Source organism: Conger conger, chromosome 12 (genome assembly GCF_963514075.1).
Source record: "Conger conger chromosome 12, fConCon1.1, whole genome shotgun sequence".
NCBI classification, from domain to species: Eukaryota; Metazoa; Chordata; class Actinopteri; order Anguilliformes; family Congridae; genus Conger; species Conger conger.
In genome coordinates, this window is record NC_083771.1 from 4,133,418 (window position 1) to 4,152,783 (window position 19,366).

Consider the following 19,366-nt stretch of genomic DNA (forward strand, 5'->3'; position numbering starts at 1 on the left):
TGGTTTGAACATCACCCTTCTGTTGGCTTGGGTCGTGACCTAGCACAATGCACTGTGGGATACTCCTGCCAGCATAGTGTCCAGTGTTCACACACTTTGATATTTCACCGATTGTAGTGTGGCATCCAGGGACACTCTTTTATACAGCTATGGTTTCGGACATACTAATACTATTTTGATATCCTAAATAGTGAGATAGTATGTGATTTCGATCGCAGCCTGAGATTATATCAGCAAGGCATAGGATCCATGACATGGTTGTAGGCCCCATTAAAACCTACACAAAGAAAGGTACAAATACATTTTTTGGCAATTTATGGCAAGCTGTCCATTGATAATGAGAATTGAAGATTGATATTTTTAAAATGTTTAATTTATTTAATTTTACTTACATTTTATTTTATTATTATTTATGTTTGTTGGTTTTGCTGTTGTCCTGCATTGTGATGTACAGTATGTCCTGTATTTGTATTATTGGAAAAAATAACTCTTGTGGGTTTTGTTGGGTCATGTAATTCCCACATTCACTCGCAACAGAACATACTGTAGCACTTGAGATAATAACCTTAAGAAGTCTGTCATAATGTGCACTATAGCTGTTTTTTTCCTGCAAATGCAGTGTAATATTTAAAAGTCTGTTTAAAGTGATTATAATTAGACATTCCTGCCTCCTGCCCAGTGCATGCTGGGATAGGCTTCAGCACTCCGGCGACCATGACCAAGGAATAAGCGGGTTCGATAATGGATGGACGGATGGATAGTCACCAGTGTCTAATTTAAATGTCCATTGGGGTTCTAAGACTCACTTCTGTATTTATCTGTTTGATTCCTGGCATACCTGGCTATTGGTCAGCCAGTAGGTACTGCTTCCTTTTCCAGAAATGTTGAAGTGCATGTGGAGAAGGGTATGGCAGGTGCAACATTAAAGATGCTGGATGACTTTAAATATGAACCATTTTTAATTGTAGCAGCAGATGAACACTTGGTTTTAGCTGACTGGTAGTACTGTAGGAATAATAAATTGACAGCAATGTTGATTACGAGCTCCTGGCAATACTGTTACTTCCCTGCATTAAATAAATTCTGTTATGTTTCTCTGAAACTTCTCTCTTTTACAGAGAATCGCTGACAATTCTGGACAAGTCTCAGCTGAATAAACATGGAATACAAATATATAACCGTATTCAAGGCAGAAAAATGCTGACTGGGACATAATTCTTAAATCTACAGTAACAACTCCAGGCAGTTGTCTTCCGTACAAAACTAATATATGCTCAGTAATTTTGATGTTTTTTTTTGTGATGACACATTTTTCTAACCCTTCATAGCATCTTTTCTCAGGGAAATCTGGAAACTGCTATGGTAGTTCAGTAATGACATGATACAATGTCTTAACAAGTGGTTTCTGAAAGTACAGTAAGAACCTCTTGGTCTTGGGGGATGGGACTATAGGTTAAAAACTTATGACCATAGACATCAGAAAAAGATTGGCATTGTTTTGTTTTATTAATAATGAGTTGGGTTAATTCATTGACAACACTGAAAGCACAATAAACATGCTTGAAACCAGATTTACTGTAGAGCCGGTGGCAAGTATTGCACTCACTAAATAAATGGGAGTTCCCATCAAATCAGTCAGACTGTGAACTCAAAGGATTGAACGTACTTCGCCCCCCTTTCAAAGGTCATCTTCAAAGGTCACAAGGCCTAGTAAGTACGTAATTGGCTTATATAACTTTTTCCTGTTTCATGTTATAACAATCAATACAGCCAATCAGTTTCCACTGTATCCTCCTTCATTGGTTTTTAAAAAGCACACACTTAGAGTAGTCTTCCATCTGGTGCTTAAATTTTATTTTTGGAAGCGGTGCAGATGTATAGAAGGAAGGTATCCAGCCTGCTTATGCTTGAAAAGTCTAAATCCTTTTCTATCCTCATAAAATCAAACTGCCGTCCTTGCACTGCGAGAAATGGCAAAGGGTAAATGCCTGCATTTATATAGCGCCTTTATCCAAAGCGCTGTGCAATTGACGCTTCTCATTCACCCATTCATTCATACACACACTCACATACCAACGGCAATTGGCTGCCATGCAAGGCACCAACCAGCTCGTCAGGAGCATTTGGGGGTTAGGTGTCTTGCTCAGGGACACGTCAACACACCCAGGGCGGGATCAGACAACCAACCAACTGCCAGATGACTGCTCTTACCACCCGAGCCAATGTCGCCCCCAGGTGACTTCTGGACTTCCAATGACAGTGGCACATACAAAGCCTGCGGGACTGAGCTGTGCTGCATGGTGACTACGTTCTTCTGTGACTTCCTCCACTGACAATATCAACTGATTCAGAAAGCGGTATGATTCAACTGTAAAGTCAGTATAAGACTTGGGATATCAGCGATGCTGGCTGTTACTGCCAGCTTCTATAAACCAAATGTCAAGCTTTCTGAGCTGCAAGATACTAGGCTATCCTTTAAATGCTTCCTAAACCTGGGAGTGACAGACCCAGAAAGAGAAGGCGTTTGGGTTTGGGAAAAAGAAGCAACATGAATAAACCACAACTGTTCTGGAATCTTTCAGTAGTCCCAGCAGAGGCTCAGTCATAATTGCTACTGTATTTTTACTGCAGTTAAACCTGGTGCTACTGAAAATATGAAATAACCAAGGAAATACCACTATGAATGCATATAATACTACAAATACCCAGAGCACAATGCACGTAATGCCGTGGTTTAAAATACAACACTGTGAAAAGGTAGAGAGAAGTTACACAGTTTGCTCCTGAGCCAACCGGGATTCGATTCCAGGACCTCCTTGCTGCGAGGTGGCAGTGCAAGGCCTTGTAACCTTCTATACCCACAAAGTCAAATGCCCTGCTTGACTGGACCAGGAGGGTGAGACACAGTAAGAGGCCAAACAAAATCAGTGGACGGGCCAGGAGGATGTTACTGGTCAACAATGAAGAAAGGGCCGAAAAAGAAATATTAACCTCCTCAGTCAGCACCCACTAAAAATGGGAAAATTATGAAATTACTGACATGTGCATTTTCCTCATATTCCGAGACTTAGCAGGATTGCACAGTGGGAGCCGAGAGAGAAAAAAAAAGGCGAGTCATACTTTTATCACATTTATAAATGGGATCACAAAGATGTATTTGAGTGGACCGCTCTCTCTGCAGTAGCTTGGTCGATCTCATCTCAGTGCAATTACGATCTGGCTTTCATGAAGTAGCATCTCATTTGTAATGAATCTATAAAGCGAATGGAGGTGCCTGACCGGCATCCATCATCGTCCGTCGGGCCCGGCTACGAGACCAGACAGAACAAATAGAAAGGAGCCTGCAGTAGAGGCTAGACTGGGTTGTGGTGCTCAGAAGGCTTAAGGAAAACCAATTAAATCATGACTGGAGGGGAAAACACTTGCTGGTGCTTCTGTCAGGAAACATCTATATCACCGCCGGCGCCTGCCGCAGAACTGAACCCTTTGAAAGGCTTTCAATGGAGACCGGCCGCGGCGAAGGCGGCTTGGCGGTACGGTGCCGAACTAGCGCCTCCCCCCTCCCCCCCTCCTCCTTGTAGGAGCAGGGTGATTCCTGGCTCGCGGCGCGTAGCTGAATGATTGCGGGAGCTGAAAATCAATGGAAATCCAACTGCCCCCTGAGTGCTGCACCGCCGCCACAGGTAAACACAGCACCCTGGATCATCAACTCAACCTCACACCCACAGGTAAACACAGCACCCTGGATCATCAACTCAACCTCACACCCACAGGTAAACACAGCACCCTGGATCATCAACTCAACCTCACACCCACAGGTAAACACAGCACCCTGGATCATCAACTCAACCTCACACCCACAGGTAAACACAGCACCCTGGATCATCAACTCAACCTCACACCCACAGGTAAACACAGCACCCTGGATCATCAACTCAACCTCACACCCACAGGTAAACACAGCACCCTGGATCATCAACTCAACCTCACACCCACAGGTAAACACAGCACCCTGGATCATCAACTCGACCTCACACCCACAGGTAAACACAGCACCCTGGATCATCAACTCAACCTCACACCCACAGGTAAACACAGCACCCTGGATCATAAACTCAACCTCACACCCACAGGTAAACACAGCACCCTGGATCATCAACTCAACCTCACATCCACAGGTAAACACAGCACCCTGGATCATAAACTCGACCTCACACCCACAGGTAAACACAGCACCCTGGATCATCAACTCGACCTCACACCCACAGGTAAACACAGCACCCTGGATCATCAACTCAACCTCACACCCACAGGTAAACACAGCACCCTGGATCATCAACTCAACCTCACACCCACAGGTAAACACAGCACCCTGGATCATCAACTCAACCTCACACCCACAGGTAAACACAGCACCCTGGATCATCAACTCAACCTCACACCCACAGGTAAACACAGCACCCTGGATCATAAACTCAACCTCACTGCTCACCGCCACAGGTACACACTACCCTGGATCATCGACTCGACCTCACGCCCACAGGTAAGCACCGCACCCTGGATCATCGACTCAACCTCACCACCACAGGTAAACACTGCACCCTGGATCATTAACTAAACCTCACCGCCAACATGGCCTGAGGCAGCCGGGACCTCAGAGGGACCTGGATCAAACCTGGATCAGCCAGGCCTTCTGTCTCACCTCAAGTGGTCAAGACCAGCATTGCAGCTTTTGACAGACAAAACAATCATGTTTACTTTTGATAAGAAAAATGGGCACTATTCTGCATTCCGGCTGTCGTTTAGAACACTTACAATATAACAATGCAGAGAAAGAATATTTGGCAACTGTGAATTTTCTTTTTTTTGTCAGGATGGAGCCACCATCTGATCTGCAGTAATATAATGATGCTATACCTTCTGCTATAATCATTAAATTAATAGGCAATGATGTATTTCATTAACCTCATATTACTGTGCTTTACTGCTTTTCATTACCATTCTGAATTACATTTCAGCCTGACATGCTGTTGCATCAACTACATGTGATTGATAATACAACTGGGCATTGTGGGGTGCCTTGCATTGTAATATCCACCCAGATATGGGAGTTACAATACAAACTAATCTAACCGCACTCAGTGAGCACTTTATTAGGTAGACCTGTACACCAGCTTGTTAATGCAAATATTTCATCAGCCAATCATGTGGCAGCAAATAAATGCATACAATCATGCAGATGTGGTCAAAGGGTTCAGCTGTTGTTCAGACCAAATGTCAGAATGGGGAAGAAATGTGATCTAAGTCCCTTTGACCGTGGAATGATTGTTGGTGCCAGACAGGCTGGTTTGAGTATCTCAGAAACTGCTGATCTCCTGTGATTTTCACACACAACAGTCTCTTGAGTATGCAAAGAATTGTGCAAAAAACGAAAAACATCCAGTGAGCAGCAGTCCTGCGAAAATGTGTTGTTAATTAGAGAGGTCAGAGGAGAAAGGTCAGACTGGTCAAAGCTTACAGGAAGGTGACAGTAATGCAAATAACCACACATTATTATTATTATTACAAACTACAGCTGCAGAAGACCAATAAGACTAAAAGTCTAATAAATGCCTAATAAAGTGCTCACTGAGTTTACATCCTGATACACAGGCAGATGTGAATTTTGAAAACGAAAGCAGATATTATTGAGGACCACAGTTGCTTATTATGAACAGGGAAAATAACTTAAAGGGATAGTTCACCGAGGAGAACTGGATGTGTTTTTCCCACACCTGCTGGTGGAGAGTGCAAACACACCTGGGTAGTGTTAACTAATCAGCCCGGGTGCTTACAGGTGTGCCCCTCACCATGGTACAGGGCAAGAACAACAACACTCGCTGAGAGAGTGAGGGCTCAGTCCCATCACTTATTTTCCTCCTCTTGTTTCTTTTCCTCACTCCTGACCCAGAAATCGATCGAAGTCCACCATCTTTAAGGACATTCCAGTGCATTAAATGCTCCTTCTAGGAGCCAGAAGTACAAGTTAGGAACGTCCTTTCAGCAAGGAAACACGAGCACATTGTTTGTCGGAAGTGTTTTGTCGGAAAGACTGACGTATAAATGATAGACCTGCGGGTCCACCGCTCGCTATTTTGAACTGACGCTAGAAGGAGCAAGCACATTCCATTCGTCTAATTCATGTTTCTCCGTCTTAACTTATTTTTCTAGCCTCTCCTGATGGGTGGAGCTAGGAGTAGAAAAAGGAGTAAGGAAAATAGAACAGAGGAGAGAAATAAGTGATTGGGATGAGCTCAGTGAGTTTGTTTATCTGAACAGATGATAAAAGGAAACTAATGCCACTGAAAGATTAACCAGCCAGAAAGCAGAGAGCCGAAAAGCTTCCGCTGTTTGGTTCATTTTGTCTTTGTTGTTTTAGTTCATCGTTTTATTTTATTGTTTATGTCATGAGAGGGAAAGGTGAAGGTGTTCATTTATTTGTTTTTGTGTTGTGGGTGCTCTCTCTCTCTCTCTCTCTCTCTCTCGCTCTCTCTCTCTCTCTCTCTCTCTCTCTCTCTCTCTCTCTCTCGCCATGTGGCAAATTAGGGTGCAAACCTGGAACTGCACTCCCCCCAAGGGGTGTCACATGACATGTGACATTCATTTTATGGCCTTTTAAACATCATTTCAGTTTTACTGTCTGCTTTTGATTAGCCGAGACAGCATTTGTGTGCAATGAAGGATATTTAACAAATCTTTTGAGTTTAAATAAAAGTTTCTGATGACCTTGCAGCATTAAAATGGTTGGTATACAGGCATCGAGGGATTCATGGTCTGAAGCAAGAAAATACAGGTCAGGTCAACTCCAAAACAGCATATACCTCCCAGGGTATGTGTGTAATTACCCGATTATTCTTCAGAAGATTATGTTTTATCTTACTTCCACTTGGAACTATTCCTTTGGCACATGAGACCTGCTCCCAATGACAGAAGTACTAGCACAATATAAAAACTGATTTTCATGTTAATAATTGTGCATAAATTCGATAAAAACAATCTGTTGACGTGTAAAGCCTTGGAGAACAAAGCAGATTGCGAAGTTACTTGAAGCGTATTTTCTTAAAAACCCTTGTGCCCCCATACCAGCCGTTGTACAGCGGGCTGCTTGACAGAAACCAATGTTTCATCATCTAAAATATCCTGCGTTGCACATAAAAACTCTCTGGGCCACTTTAACACAAACCCTAAAACTGAAATAAGATATAAGAAACAGAAAGTGAACCATTCATTTGAAAGAAGCCATATAATGCCAGACAAGAACAGCAAAAAAATGCCCTGTACACAAAAGCCTTTGAAGTCACTTGGTTGGAGTTATGAGATATGACCACAGCTCCTCAAAATACATTAAATAAAAGAACCCACTTTATTAATTTGCCTAATTAATAAAGTGGGTTTAGGTGTCATTAATCTGCTCTGTGAACAGGCAGCACTGAAGTACAATAAGGTAATAGCTGTATTGGTGTTTCAAGGGAAACTAAGTCATACTACACTTAATCATAGTACCTAACCTAAGCCATTTTACACAGTTGGGTATTTACTTATGTTAGGTACACCTATAACCCTATTGTGCTACAGTGCTGCCTGTTCATAAAGATGACTGTTTAATTGTGTAAAAAATGAAGGTGTGCTAGCTCCTGTGGATAAGTCCACCTACTGAGGAACTGAGTAATGTAATACACATCCATCCATCAGGTTCTGAGTGATGAACAAGAGCTCTTTGTTCTGTATTGTCGCTTTGACATCACATTCTTACGAGAACCAACGGGGCACAGACCTCCTTCAATCTGCTTGGTATAACCCAGTCTAGGCCTACACAGATGGTTTCAATTTGGCCTATTCCCGAAGGATGGAAACAAGCCCACCTACTATGCTCCAAACTGCTATGTAGTAAATATTCAACTGGATATTTAGAATGGAAAGTTACAATGGAAATTGTTCAATGGAAAATACCCAATAGCACAGATCAACTTATTACTCATTGCCTCATTAATTTGTAAGCTGGAGTTTCGAGTTTTCTTCACCAAACTGCACAACTCACAGCCTGTGAGCCAATCATTTTCTAGATCTGACAATCACAACAATTAGATCACCATCCAAAACGTTATTGATGAAACCAACTCCAACCAAGAGAGAAGAAGAACTTTCACGAAAGTTCTTGATCTGGAACTTGATCTGGAACTTTCAAGGAAGCCTTCAAGCGTTCCAAGAAATAAATACCCAGCATTTGAGAAAAGTAAGCTTTGGTCAGGAAGTTTTTTTTGTCCCAAAAGACAGTAGGACAGGGGCTAGTTCCACAAAGCAGGATTACTGAATTAGTGAAATCTGGACTCCCCCACACCTACGGGCAGAGTTTAAGGGGGGGCTATAGCCTCTGAAAGATGTCACAGCAATAAACCTCGAATACCTGCACAAATAATACTATGGTGTCAAAATGTGGTGTGTCTGGGTGAATACTCAATTCAGGAAGGCAAATATTGCACAAGGCAGCCACGGCCTTCCAGGCTTCAAGTAGGTAGTTGCAGCAAAAATGTTCTTAAACTTAAAACCCCTTAACGCACACCTCGTTGTGGATTATGATGAAAATCTGTGCCCTTCCCCTCATGCTTCCAAGTCAAACTTGGACAACTAAAACAATTCCCCTATGAACCAAAAACTGCTGTTCCGGGTTTTACTCTGTGTTCTGTCATTATCCAGCTAGCTTTGTGGAATAGGCCCCAGGAAAGGGAAGGCTTCAGGCTTAGCTCATCCTTTGGAGTGCTCCGGAAAATGCTGCGTGGTTATAAAGGGCAACACCCATCCTAACTAGTTATGTTTGGAGTACATAAAAATATGATTATGGACTGATTATAAAAAATGACCCACACTTAACCCTTGCGAGTGGGTACGCGCGCGTGTCTGTGTGTGTGTGAGTGTGTGGCACAGGTAGTCACATCAAGTGGAGCTGGAAAATGTGGATGTAGGGAACCTTAGGAACAGTACTCTGTCTGAACTTTAAAGAGCCTCAGAATTCAGACGGACAGGATGAATTGCATGGGTGCAGGCTCATACCATGCCGATACGATCTTTTAAAGAACAGCGCCGGGCTAGCTGAGAGATCAGGACGAGAACTGCGAGCTAGATGCCTGAGTGTTATCACAGAGGGGGAAAAAAATCCCACGGCAATACTTCACTTTAATCGCAGTCACTTAAATCTAAGTATCAATCCTCATCTTACATCTTCACAGCTGAAAACAGTGCATCAGTATCACTCATGTTGTCTCGTATATCATGTCTGCATGTATCTTACAGCTATGTTCTCCACCAAAGCTCTTTCCTCAAATGGCAGAAATGCTTGTCAACTGCACGCCAACTCTCTTGCAATCATGCTATCCATACTAGCTTGAATTTGTTGTCATGACTGACAATCCCGTTCAATCGTAGTGTTTGTTAGTAGCGTGTGTATTATTAAATTAAAAAACACCTCCACATCTGACTGACATTGGACATTTTTTAATTTATTAATTTCAACTGTTCTATGTATTTACAAGAGCTAAACATCACACAAAATTTGAACTCTAATGATTCTCTCAGACATAATAACCATCTAGTATGTCCCAAGAATTTCACTTGGAATTGGAAAATAAAGCTTTTCACTCCTACAGACTAAAACAACCAACTTGTCTGAAATCCATACAGTATCTAGGTTCATTTAAAAATGCTCTTATCACTCACCTTAACCTCCTGTTAACTTCTGTCGTAACACGAGTGTGGCTGTCTACATTTCTTGGTGTGTATGGTACGTGTGCGTTTCTTTTTGTTCAATTAGTCTAATTGCACCTGCATACCATTTCTGTTATTTGTTGCTTACTGTGCTGTACTTTCTTGTGCATTCTTGTCTTTTGTCAGGCCCCCTTGGAAAATTAGATAATGCATCTTGAGGGGTTTTTATCCTGAAAATAGACGAAACACACTTCTCACAGACGATGCACCTGTATTAGTGAACCGTGAGGAGTGGCAGAGACGGGTAGTGGGGGGTTGTGGGTGGGGGGTTGGAGCGTACTTGACTGGGGCATCATCGGTGTGTAGACTTTGGGCTCAATGGTGCCCATGGGGGGCGGCAGGAGGGGGTTGGCGAAGCTGCGGAGAGGGTGTGTGGGTCGCACGCAGGCGGTGGGGATGGTCCGGCTGGGCAGCTCCTCCGTGCCGGCGTGCTCTGACTGGGCACTGGGGATGAGGTTCTGCGGTTGGGCATGAGCGGTGGGACCCTCACCTGGCATGGCTACGGAGAAAGAGCGGGTGTGCCCAGTTTAGAACCAAAGAAGAACCAAAGATACGGCTTTTTCACAAGCACTCTGTCGTTGGATGAATCACGGTTAACGGACCTGGTGTCCATCCACAACTGCAACGGGATCCCACTTTGGGGTCGAGCATATTATCTATGCATGTAAAGATGTACAGTAATGCCAGAAAGACTTTCGTGTTTTTTTGGGGAAACCATGATTTTAAGATGATTTCATTATGAGGATATTCTTTCACTAACCGAGTCAATAAGTCAACGTTTACCGCATAATCCATTCTTATAGGTACTGCCTGGCCTATTTTATATGTTCTGTCATCTTCGTCACACGATAATGCGAATACTCGATGTTATTGAAATTCTAGCTCTGAGCGGTGTTCGTTTCAGCTTTGCTCTGGCAGTGATCCGCGAAACGCCAGCGCGGCGTTGCTGTTCGCAGTGAAAGGGCTGAAAAGGCATCGCCCAGAGGCACCGTCATGACCATTTACCCACTGCAAAACAACATCATTTAATCCCTGACCTTCAATATCAGCGCTGGTGCTTTTTCTTCTCAATTCTATTTGCAATTTGGGATAATTTCCCTGTAACTGAAAGAGATGAAAGGGGACGATAGCCCGTTTCACCTTATTCTGAGATTCCCGTCAGCACCAGAAACACATTCAGGAAATCAATGGCATTTCGAGAAAAGACGTAACCCCTGACCAGGTAAATGCCCGAAACAGATGATATCCTGATGAAAAGACAATGAAATGTACCGTATGCAGCAATTACCACTGCATATTGTACATTTCATTCACTTTTATCATCATTGCCCTGTTTCTCGCAAAATAAAACCGGCTATGTTTATGGAGGAATGGTAGCAATGTGAGGTACATGTTGTCTTAAAGAAAAGGACAGATGAAGAGGAAGAGATGGAGAGGGAGATGGTAGAGGGAGGGAGGGAGGAGAGAGAGATATAGAGAGAAAGAGAGACAGAGAGAGATAGATAAAGAGACAGAGAGAGCGAGAAGGAGAGAGACAGAGAGAGAGAGAAGGGGAGAGACAGAGAGTGACAAAGAAAGAGAGAGAGAGCGATAAAGAGAGACAGACAGAGAGAGAGAGAGGGACAGAGAGCGTGGGGTTCTGGCATCTACCTGTGGCATAGCTGCGGTCCACAGTGAGCGTGGGGAAGGGCATCGGCCGCAGGGTGAACTTGGGGTGCGGGTACCCACAGGAGGGCGAGGGCAGGATCCCGGGGTACTGGCTGCTCTCCAGGGTGGGCACGGGGATGGCGCTCACCACAGCTGCGGAACAGGGACACCACGGTCATGGAGCAGACATTTTACCAGGGCCAGTCCACACAGAAGAGCATCGGTGACCCCGCCGCCGCTGTTCCCCGGTCACGGCCCACCGTACGCGCCGTCTATCGGAGAGAGAGTGGATTCTCCCGCAGAACCCTTTCGAGATAGCAAGCGTGGAAAATAAAAAAAAACAAAGGCGAGAGGAGAGATTGCGCGTTGACCTTGGGAGGGAAACCTGAAAGAGCAGAAAAAGACTGGAGAGAGCTAGACTGTGTGAGCGCCTGAAGCAGATCCCTATCTCCTAAACACCCTCCAACCTACAGGAAAGAATTATTGGGGGAGAATGGTTTGACCTATAAAGCCAGGAGAGTACAGTATTGTACGATATTCTCATTACCTTTCAGGCTACAGCAGTTCTGTGCCACATCAATGTCACGTCTTTGAGGTTGCCTCTGCTCTAATGTTATTTTGATACAGTATACCGTGGTAGCAAGTAAATAGCTCGGTAAAGAAACACCATTAAAGCGGAATTATAAACAGACCGTGTAAAAGTGTCTAATCTTTCCGTGAAGGACAAAATTTATGCCCGTAACAGTAATTAATCTAGCTTTAATTGGATAGCACTCAGAAGCCTTTGTGAAATATGTGTATCAATGAAAACATCAAAACAGTCTCGCACTTGCTTTGCCTCTAATCCCTGTTTTGATAGGGAGCAATGAAGCCTTGTGATGTGTTCACATGCATCATGGTCGGTAGACGGGAGAGCAGCACTTTCGGGACAGTATGGAGAAAAAAAAGGGAAACATGATGGCAAATAAAATATACGTTGCTATGGTGATGTTGCTTGGTGATGTTGCTCAGTGATTGTTCTATAACATAGGAGCAGTTTTTAACATGGACATAAAAAGGCGGATTACTCTTGGTATATCTCTGGGGAAAAAGGCAACAAAATGAATTTCTCATTTTCCATGTCCATGTTGTGTTGGCTCAAATCCAGTTTGGAATTCAGTTGAATATAATGGTAAAAAGTTCAAACATTTGAAACTTCGGTGACATGTACAGTTGCCACAGACTGCATTCTTTGCCGTCCTAATCATATTTTACCCTTGTGACCTAGTCCGCTATAATGACATCCGGTTTGCAGTCTACCGTGATCCATGTGAAAACAGCATCAGTAGCGGTAGTATTTATCATAACTTCAATTACTGAAACTGATGATTATTCAAACTGTACTTTAATCCACTTTAAAGCTTCATTAGTAAATAAAATCTGAATTTACAGTGCACGCTATGTCATTTGGTTACTGGGACCTAGTTGAACCAAAGGTTCCTTTAACACTAAGGCTGGCTATGGCAATGTTTTCATGAAGCTACATTTAGAGAAAATCTATGGCAATGGCATATCTCTACAGTACAGTAGGGCATGCATGAGTAAAACGACATCCAGTACTTTTGTTTTGACAGTTTGCGACAGCTTAAAGCCTTCGGCGATGCCACTGTTTGTACACATAGATAAAACTAGGACAACTAACACTGCAGGTCAAATGAGATTAGACTATTATGAGTGAAACATTAGATCTCTGTACCTACATCTTATTAGTTGACTGCAAATGAAAAAACAACATTACATGCTCAAGTAGACGAACGAGTAGGCATTTAGAAGGTAATTTATTGTGATAACATATACTATATTCCTGGGTGCTGATTTTGCTTCCCCCGCTACAGCAAGAAAAAAAGAAAATCAGAAAAAGAAAAAAAGAAAAAAACTTCTGCCCGTGTTACATCTTGTGAATCACACGCACTCAGATTCATTCTTATTCATATTTTAACCTTCACAGGTGCTGGAGTTCTATTGGTGCAGCAGAGAAAACTAGCATCAGCTCCTTTTGCACAGGAAGGCGGGCGGCTGTGATAACCGGTGTCGAGTGTGTCAGCCCTACACACACACACACACAGTCCCGGTTTCCCATGATCCTTCAGAGCGGCGGGGACAGGTGAGACGCATGGCGTCCCAGGGGAGGGGGGGGGGGAGAGAGCTCCCGGGGGCCCGTTGCCACAGCGTTGATGGCGGTAAGCGCGCGGCTGACAGCGTAGCGGATTAGAGCCAGCACGCTTCGCGGTGGAGCTCCCCCCCGTTCTCAGCGGGCTTGAGATCAGAAGCCGCTTTCATGCGCGGATTCAAACACAAAGGGGGGCGCTGGGGTGACAGCGCGAGAGAGGGTAATTACCCCCACGCAGGCGAGACCAGGCCTCCCAGGTGAGACGGGCCGAGATGTCAGCCCCGCCGCTGCCGTTCACAGTGATAACAGAGCGCCTGGTACAGGAACTCACCCTGGGCCAACCGGGTGTACAACAGGAAGTAGAATTAAAAGGAAAAAGGTCTTGTCTCAGCTCTTTCATTTCAAAAGTGGGTTGTCAAGACTGCGTACATAGGACGTCACAGCGGTTCTGACCTTCAGACAACTACACACTTGAATACATCTTGTTTATCTATTCAATATATTTTATCTTTCAAGCTGACATTGGTCTACTCCTGAGCAGACAGACTGAATGAGGTGGAGAACGGGGCGGGATCAAGCCGACATTGGTCTACTCACGCGTGTTGCTGGGCTGTGAGTCCATGGGGATCATCAGCTTGGTGCGTGTAGCCCTCCGTGCAGCTAGGGAGCGCTCTAGAGTGGATATGCTGCTCGACGCCTCATCGCCATCAGCACCTGGCAAGACCGAAAACCAGTTAGAAACGGCTTCTATGCAGCACAGTATGAAAGAAACATAGGGGGGGAAGGGGAGCAGTCTGTAGCCTAGTGGCTAATGTACATGACTGGGGCAGCCTGTAGCCTAGTGGCTAAGGTACATGACTGGGGCAGCCTGTAGCCTAGTGGCTAAGGTACATGACTGGGGCAGTCTGTAGCCTAGTGGCTAAGGTACATGACTGGGGCAGCCTGTAGCCTTGTGGCTAACATACATGACTGGGACAGCCTGTAGCCTAGTGGCTAAGGTACATGACTGGGGCAGTCTGTAGCCTAGTGGCTAAGGTACATGACTGGGGCAGCCTGTAGCCTAGTGGCTAAGGTACATGACTGGGGCAGCCTGTAGCCTAGTGGCTAAGGTACATGACTGGGGCAGTCTGTAGCCTAGTGGCTAAGGTACATGACTGGGGCAGCCTGTAGCCTTGTGGCTAACATACATGACTGGGACAGCCTGTAGCCTAGTGGCTAAGGTACATGACTGGGGCAGCCTGTAACCTAGTGGCTAAGGTATATGACTGGGGCAGCCTGTAGCTTAGTGCCTAAGGTACATGACTGGGACAGCCTGTAGCCTAGTGGCTAAGGTATATGACTGGGACCCGCAAGGTTGTGGTTCAATCCCCGGTGTAGGCATGATAAGTTCTGCACAGCTGTTGGGCCCTTGAGCGAGGCCCTTAACCTGACATTGCTCCAGAGGGATTATGTCCTGCTTCGTTGAATCAACTGTAAGTTGCTTTGGATAAAAGCCTCAACTAAATAACATGTAATGTCATGAGTCTGTACTCAGTCTATAGTGTATAATGTACACTTCATGATGTACATTCAGGCATATAGCAGATATTTTTAGTCAAACTTACATAATGTGTGAAATTTACATGGTAAATATTATGGTAAAGGTGAATAAAAATTTTTATATCAGGAACCATAATAACAGATACTGTATAACATCTTAGGGAACTGTATCACCCTAAAATCATTACTTTAAAACTGATTCTTTGTTCTCATAAAGCATTAATTTTCACACATTCAATGTATTTTACCTTCTAACACCCCAAGTTATACTACTGCATTAGTAAATGATTTGATTTAATGTCAGCCTAGAGAATTGAGGCAAGCAGTTTTAAGTAGATAATCCAGTATTTATTTATTGTTTGCTTAAAACAAGCATACTGTGCACATCAATCATGCTGACATTTGCAACTTATGGGTTTTCATACTTAAGGTTTATCTCATTTATAGTTTGCATAGCATTGTATACAATCACAAGCTGACAGGAGGCAGTTATTTCAGAACCTGAGTGGTTGGAGCAGACACACCTCATTAGCTATGAAATGTAGAACGGTAGTATGTGTCACCGGCTTAGCGTTTGGCTATGATTTCAAGGTTATACTTTGTAGAACCAGCCACTGCTTTCTGCTGCACTGCAGTAATACAGAACGGACCATAGTCCTCGGATTCAATCAAAATCTAAAACAGACTTCAGCAGTTACAAAAATTAGATGTGAAAAATAATGTGTTTTCACAAACAAACACTTTGCCTTATCTGTGGGTGAAACTTAAGGACAAAGTTGTGTTATTAAATGATATTTTCATCGCCTGTTGGCAGTCCAGCCCTGCTCATTAAACATTGAACAGGAACTGGAGGCCATTTTAAAAAACCGCTTGATCTGCAATCAAAGGGGCTCATTGCGCATAAGATCTGACACACTCGATAATCTAGGCTGCTGTTGCTCCAAATTTCATCAAGAATTCCAGCCAACTCACGGGGATAATGTTAAAATAAGCGTCTGAGCTGAGCCATATGTGGACGACACGAGGCTACTGTGAACCGGACTGAAACTGCCGCTCTGTGGAGAGAAGGTTGATTGGAAGGGGTCATACCTGAGTGACTGCTCTTGCTCCCCATCTGGCTCTCTGATTGGCTGTGACTGACAGGGGTGATTTCCTGGCAGCCTTGCATGGGCGAATCGCGACCCGAGGGGGCGGAGCTGGAGGGCTTCTCGATGTTCTTCAGCTCCATCTCCTCGTGGTGGATCCACAGGTCAGGAGGGCGCAGGTCCTTCTGGCTGCCTTTCCTCTTCCCGGCGCTGTGGGTGGCTCGCTTCCTGCAGTGGGAGCGAGAGCGAGGCGAGGCAGGTTCGATTACTGGGTGCGCTTTTGAGTGATGCAAAGTGAAGTTAGGCAGTTTGACAGCATAAAGGGACATTTAGTACAATAATATGATATGAAGCATGATGCCAAGCGATTAGGCCAAACGTTTATAGTGAGGTATGATTAGTGTGATTGCGAAGCAACACACTATTGTTATCCGAACGTTTTATTAGTGTAATTGCGAAGCAATCGAACGTTATATTTATTCCGCCGTTGTTTTGTCTGCATACTCTGACACCAAAAAATAGATATGCCCAATAATTTCTGAGATATTTAAGGTTTTCCAGGGAAAAAAGTCCCATTGGAATGAATGAATGGCAGAATGTTCAGTTTCTAGAGCGGTGACAGTTGGAATTTAAATACTTTGACACTATTCACTCTGATTGTGTACTTATACTTTTTGAAATATGATAATTTGTTTGATAACAGCTTTCTGCTCACTCTAGTCTCACTCTAACAAACATTCTGCAGTTCAGCCAATCCACATCATTTATGCTGGCTAAGTGAGCTAATTGGCTGTTTACACCAACTCTGCTTCACTTGTAGACTGGATCACAGTTTCAAAATATAGGGACACAGGGACTGTCGTTGGCTGTCATTCATGTGCTTATCAAGAAATCTAGTTAAAATGTCAGATGGTGTAAATGCTACGGCAAATTAAGTAATTAAGGCCAGAAGTTGGCATGGAAACCAGAAACAGATATTACATTACATTACATAGATATGGCCGTCATCACCAGCTGTGGTTTTGAACATGAGCAGGAGTGGTTGGGTAGAGGCTTTTCTTAGCACTAAAACTGACCATGGCCATGACTAAGGCCATGATTAAAGATCATGATTATTCCGGTTGGATCCAGTGTTTAGGAGACAGTCTAGAACAAAATCTGCATCCATACAAGCCCTTCAACATTTCTGTCAACCTCGTCACAGCCGAAACGAGAAGTTTACATGAAGGTCCTTGGACTTAGAGGGAGGTCTGCCAAAAGGTTCATGATCTTTTATGAACTCGCTGCATCAACATAAAATCATAAGACTTCAAGTAAACACCAGGTTATCGGAGCTGTTGAGAAACCAATTAAAAAGCAATGCTCCTTCACTTCACTTATTTAGCTGATGCTTTTATCCAAAGCAACTTACAGTGGGGGACAATCTCCTCTGGAGCACTGTGGGGTTAAGGGTCTTGCTCAAGGGCCCGACAGCTGTACGGATCTTATGTGACTACGCGCTTGAACCACCAACCTTCCGTGTCCCAGTCAGGTACCTTAGCCACTACAGGCTGCCCCGCTCGTACAGAGTAAAATGCTTTTTACTGACCTTCAGACTTCACACTGAGGCAGCAAACTGTAAGGGGAGAGTTAATGTGTCTGGTTCTGTATTTGATCTGATATATCAAGGACTTTATTTCACTGCATTTAATCTTCACAGGGCCAATGGATAGAACTGACCCAATACACAAACAAGGACATAGTTGGCGCAATACACACACACACACACGCACGCACACACACACTCACTCACACACACACACACACACACACACATACACAAACACACACAAACACACGCGCACACACGTTTACACACACATGTTCTCACACACACATACACACACATTCACACGCACACACATTCACACATACACACATGCACGCATGCATGCACGCATATGCTCCTGCTATAAGCTGCTTTCGGCCCTTTCCTAGGGAAATTCTTTAGTGTTGTTGTCTGGTGCGATCCCGTGTTTATTTCTGAAAGAGGAGTAGGATTCATTACGATTGGTTTGATAATAGTAATGAAAATGTGCGCTGCTTGGAATTGTGAACAGAATATGTATACCCTTAGGGGGTGACTCCCCAAATCTTTATTTCACTCTGCTGTTTTCTCATTTACTCTCCTCTTCAGAGCAAATGCATAAACATTAAAAAAATACCTCAACCATTTAATTCTCAAGTTATTTCATTCAGGTGTCAGAAATTTTTACAAATGAACTGGCTTGTTGAAGCAGGTCACTCGGGGTCAGTCTGTAATGGGTCTCCTCAGCCATCTTACGGGAAGCCGTGTGTGAGCAGTGGGTCAACTCCCCATTCTTCATTACAATGCGTTAAAATATGCCGTGACACGTAGCTGTCTTATCAACACCCAGAGCTTATCAGCGGGGGTGTTTTTTTCTCTGAAACCTTTTCATGTGGCCTCTGAATTGTGCTTATTTTCTACCGTATCAGGAATAATTAAAGAACAAAAAAGGCAAAAGAAAAAAGACAAAAGACATTTGCACACATATGCGCGCACACACACACACACACACACTCACACACACACATATACACTCACACACACACACACACACACTCACACTCACACACACTCACACTCTCACACACACACACACACACTCACACTCTCACACACACACTCACACACACACACACACACACACACACACACATCTGTGGCTTTCCTTTCTTTTTTCCACTATTAAAATTATTAAGTCGTGTCAGATATAAATAAATAAAGTGCACAGGTATAAATTTATGTGACAGTCTGAATGATCTACAAAGGCCAATCCTTCATAACTTCCCCCACAGAGCGTCTTACACTGGGAGTAACTGCAGCTAACAATCTCTGACTATCAGACAGAATACTGTGTGCTCAAATCTTTCTCCAATGCGAAATCCCCTAAAAGTTTAACAACGACATGCGGTACAGCAATTCACACCTCAAACAAACACCTTTAGGAAAAACCTGCCTATACAAGTTAAACAAAAAGCAACGAGTTTTGGAATTAGAGGCGCTCAGATCAACCCTCCAAAAATTCTTGGATTTACACAAATCATGGCTATTCCTCTCTGACGGAGCCATTGATTTTTAATGGAG

The 19,366-nt window shown here is 43.8% G+C and overlaps 1 protein-coding gene across 1 annotated transcript in view; it reads right to left on the bottom strand.

Moving 5' to 3' along the window:
- The window catches only part of dcc (DCC netrin 1 receptor), a 263,043-nt gene that overhangs the window by 7,640 nt on the left and 236,037 nt on the right, over positions 1–19,366 (bottom strand). Inside the window, exons 24-27 of the mRNA XM_061262994.1 lie at positions 16,223–16,446; positions 14,192–14,308; positions 11,401–11,598; positions 10,079–10,288 (exon numbers count right to left, since the gene is read on the bottom strand). Of these exons, the coding sequence (XP_061118978.1) occupies positions 10,079–10,288; positions 11,401–11,598; positions 14,192–14,308; positions 16,223–16,446 (749 nt within the window). The remainder of the gene's footprint in view (positions 1–10,078; positions 10,289–11,400; positions 11,599–14,191; positions 14,309–16,222; positions 16,447–19,366) is intronic.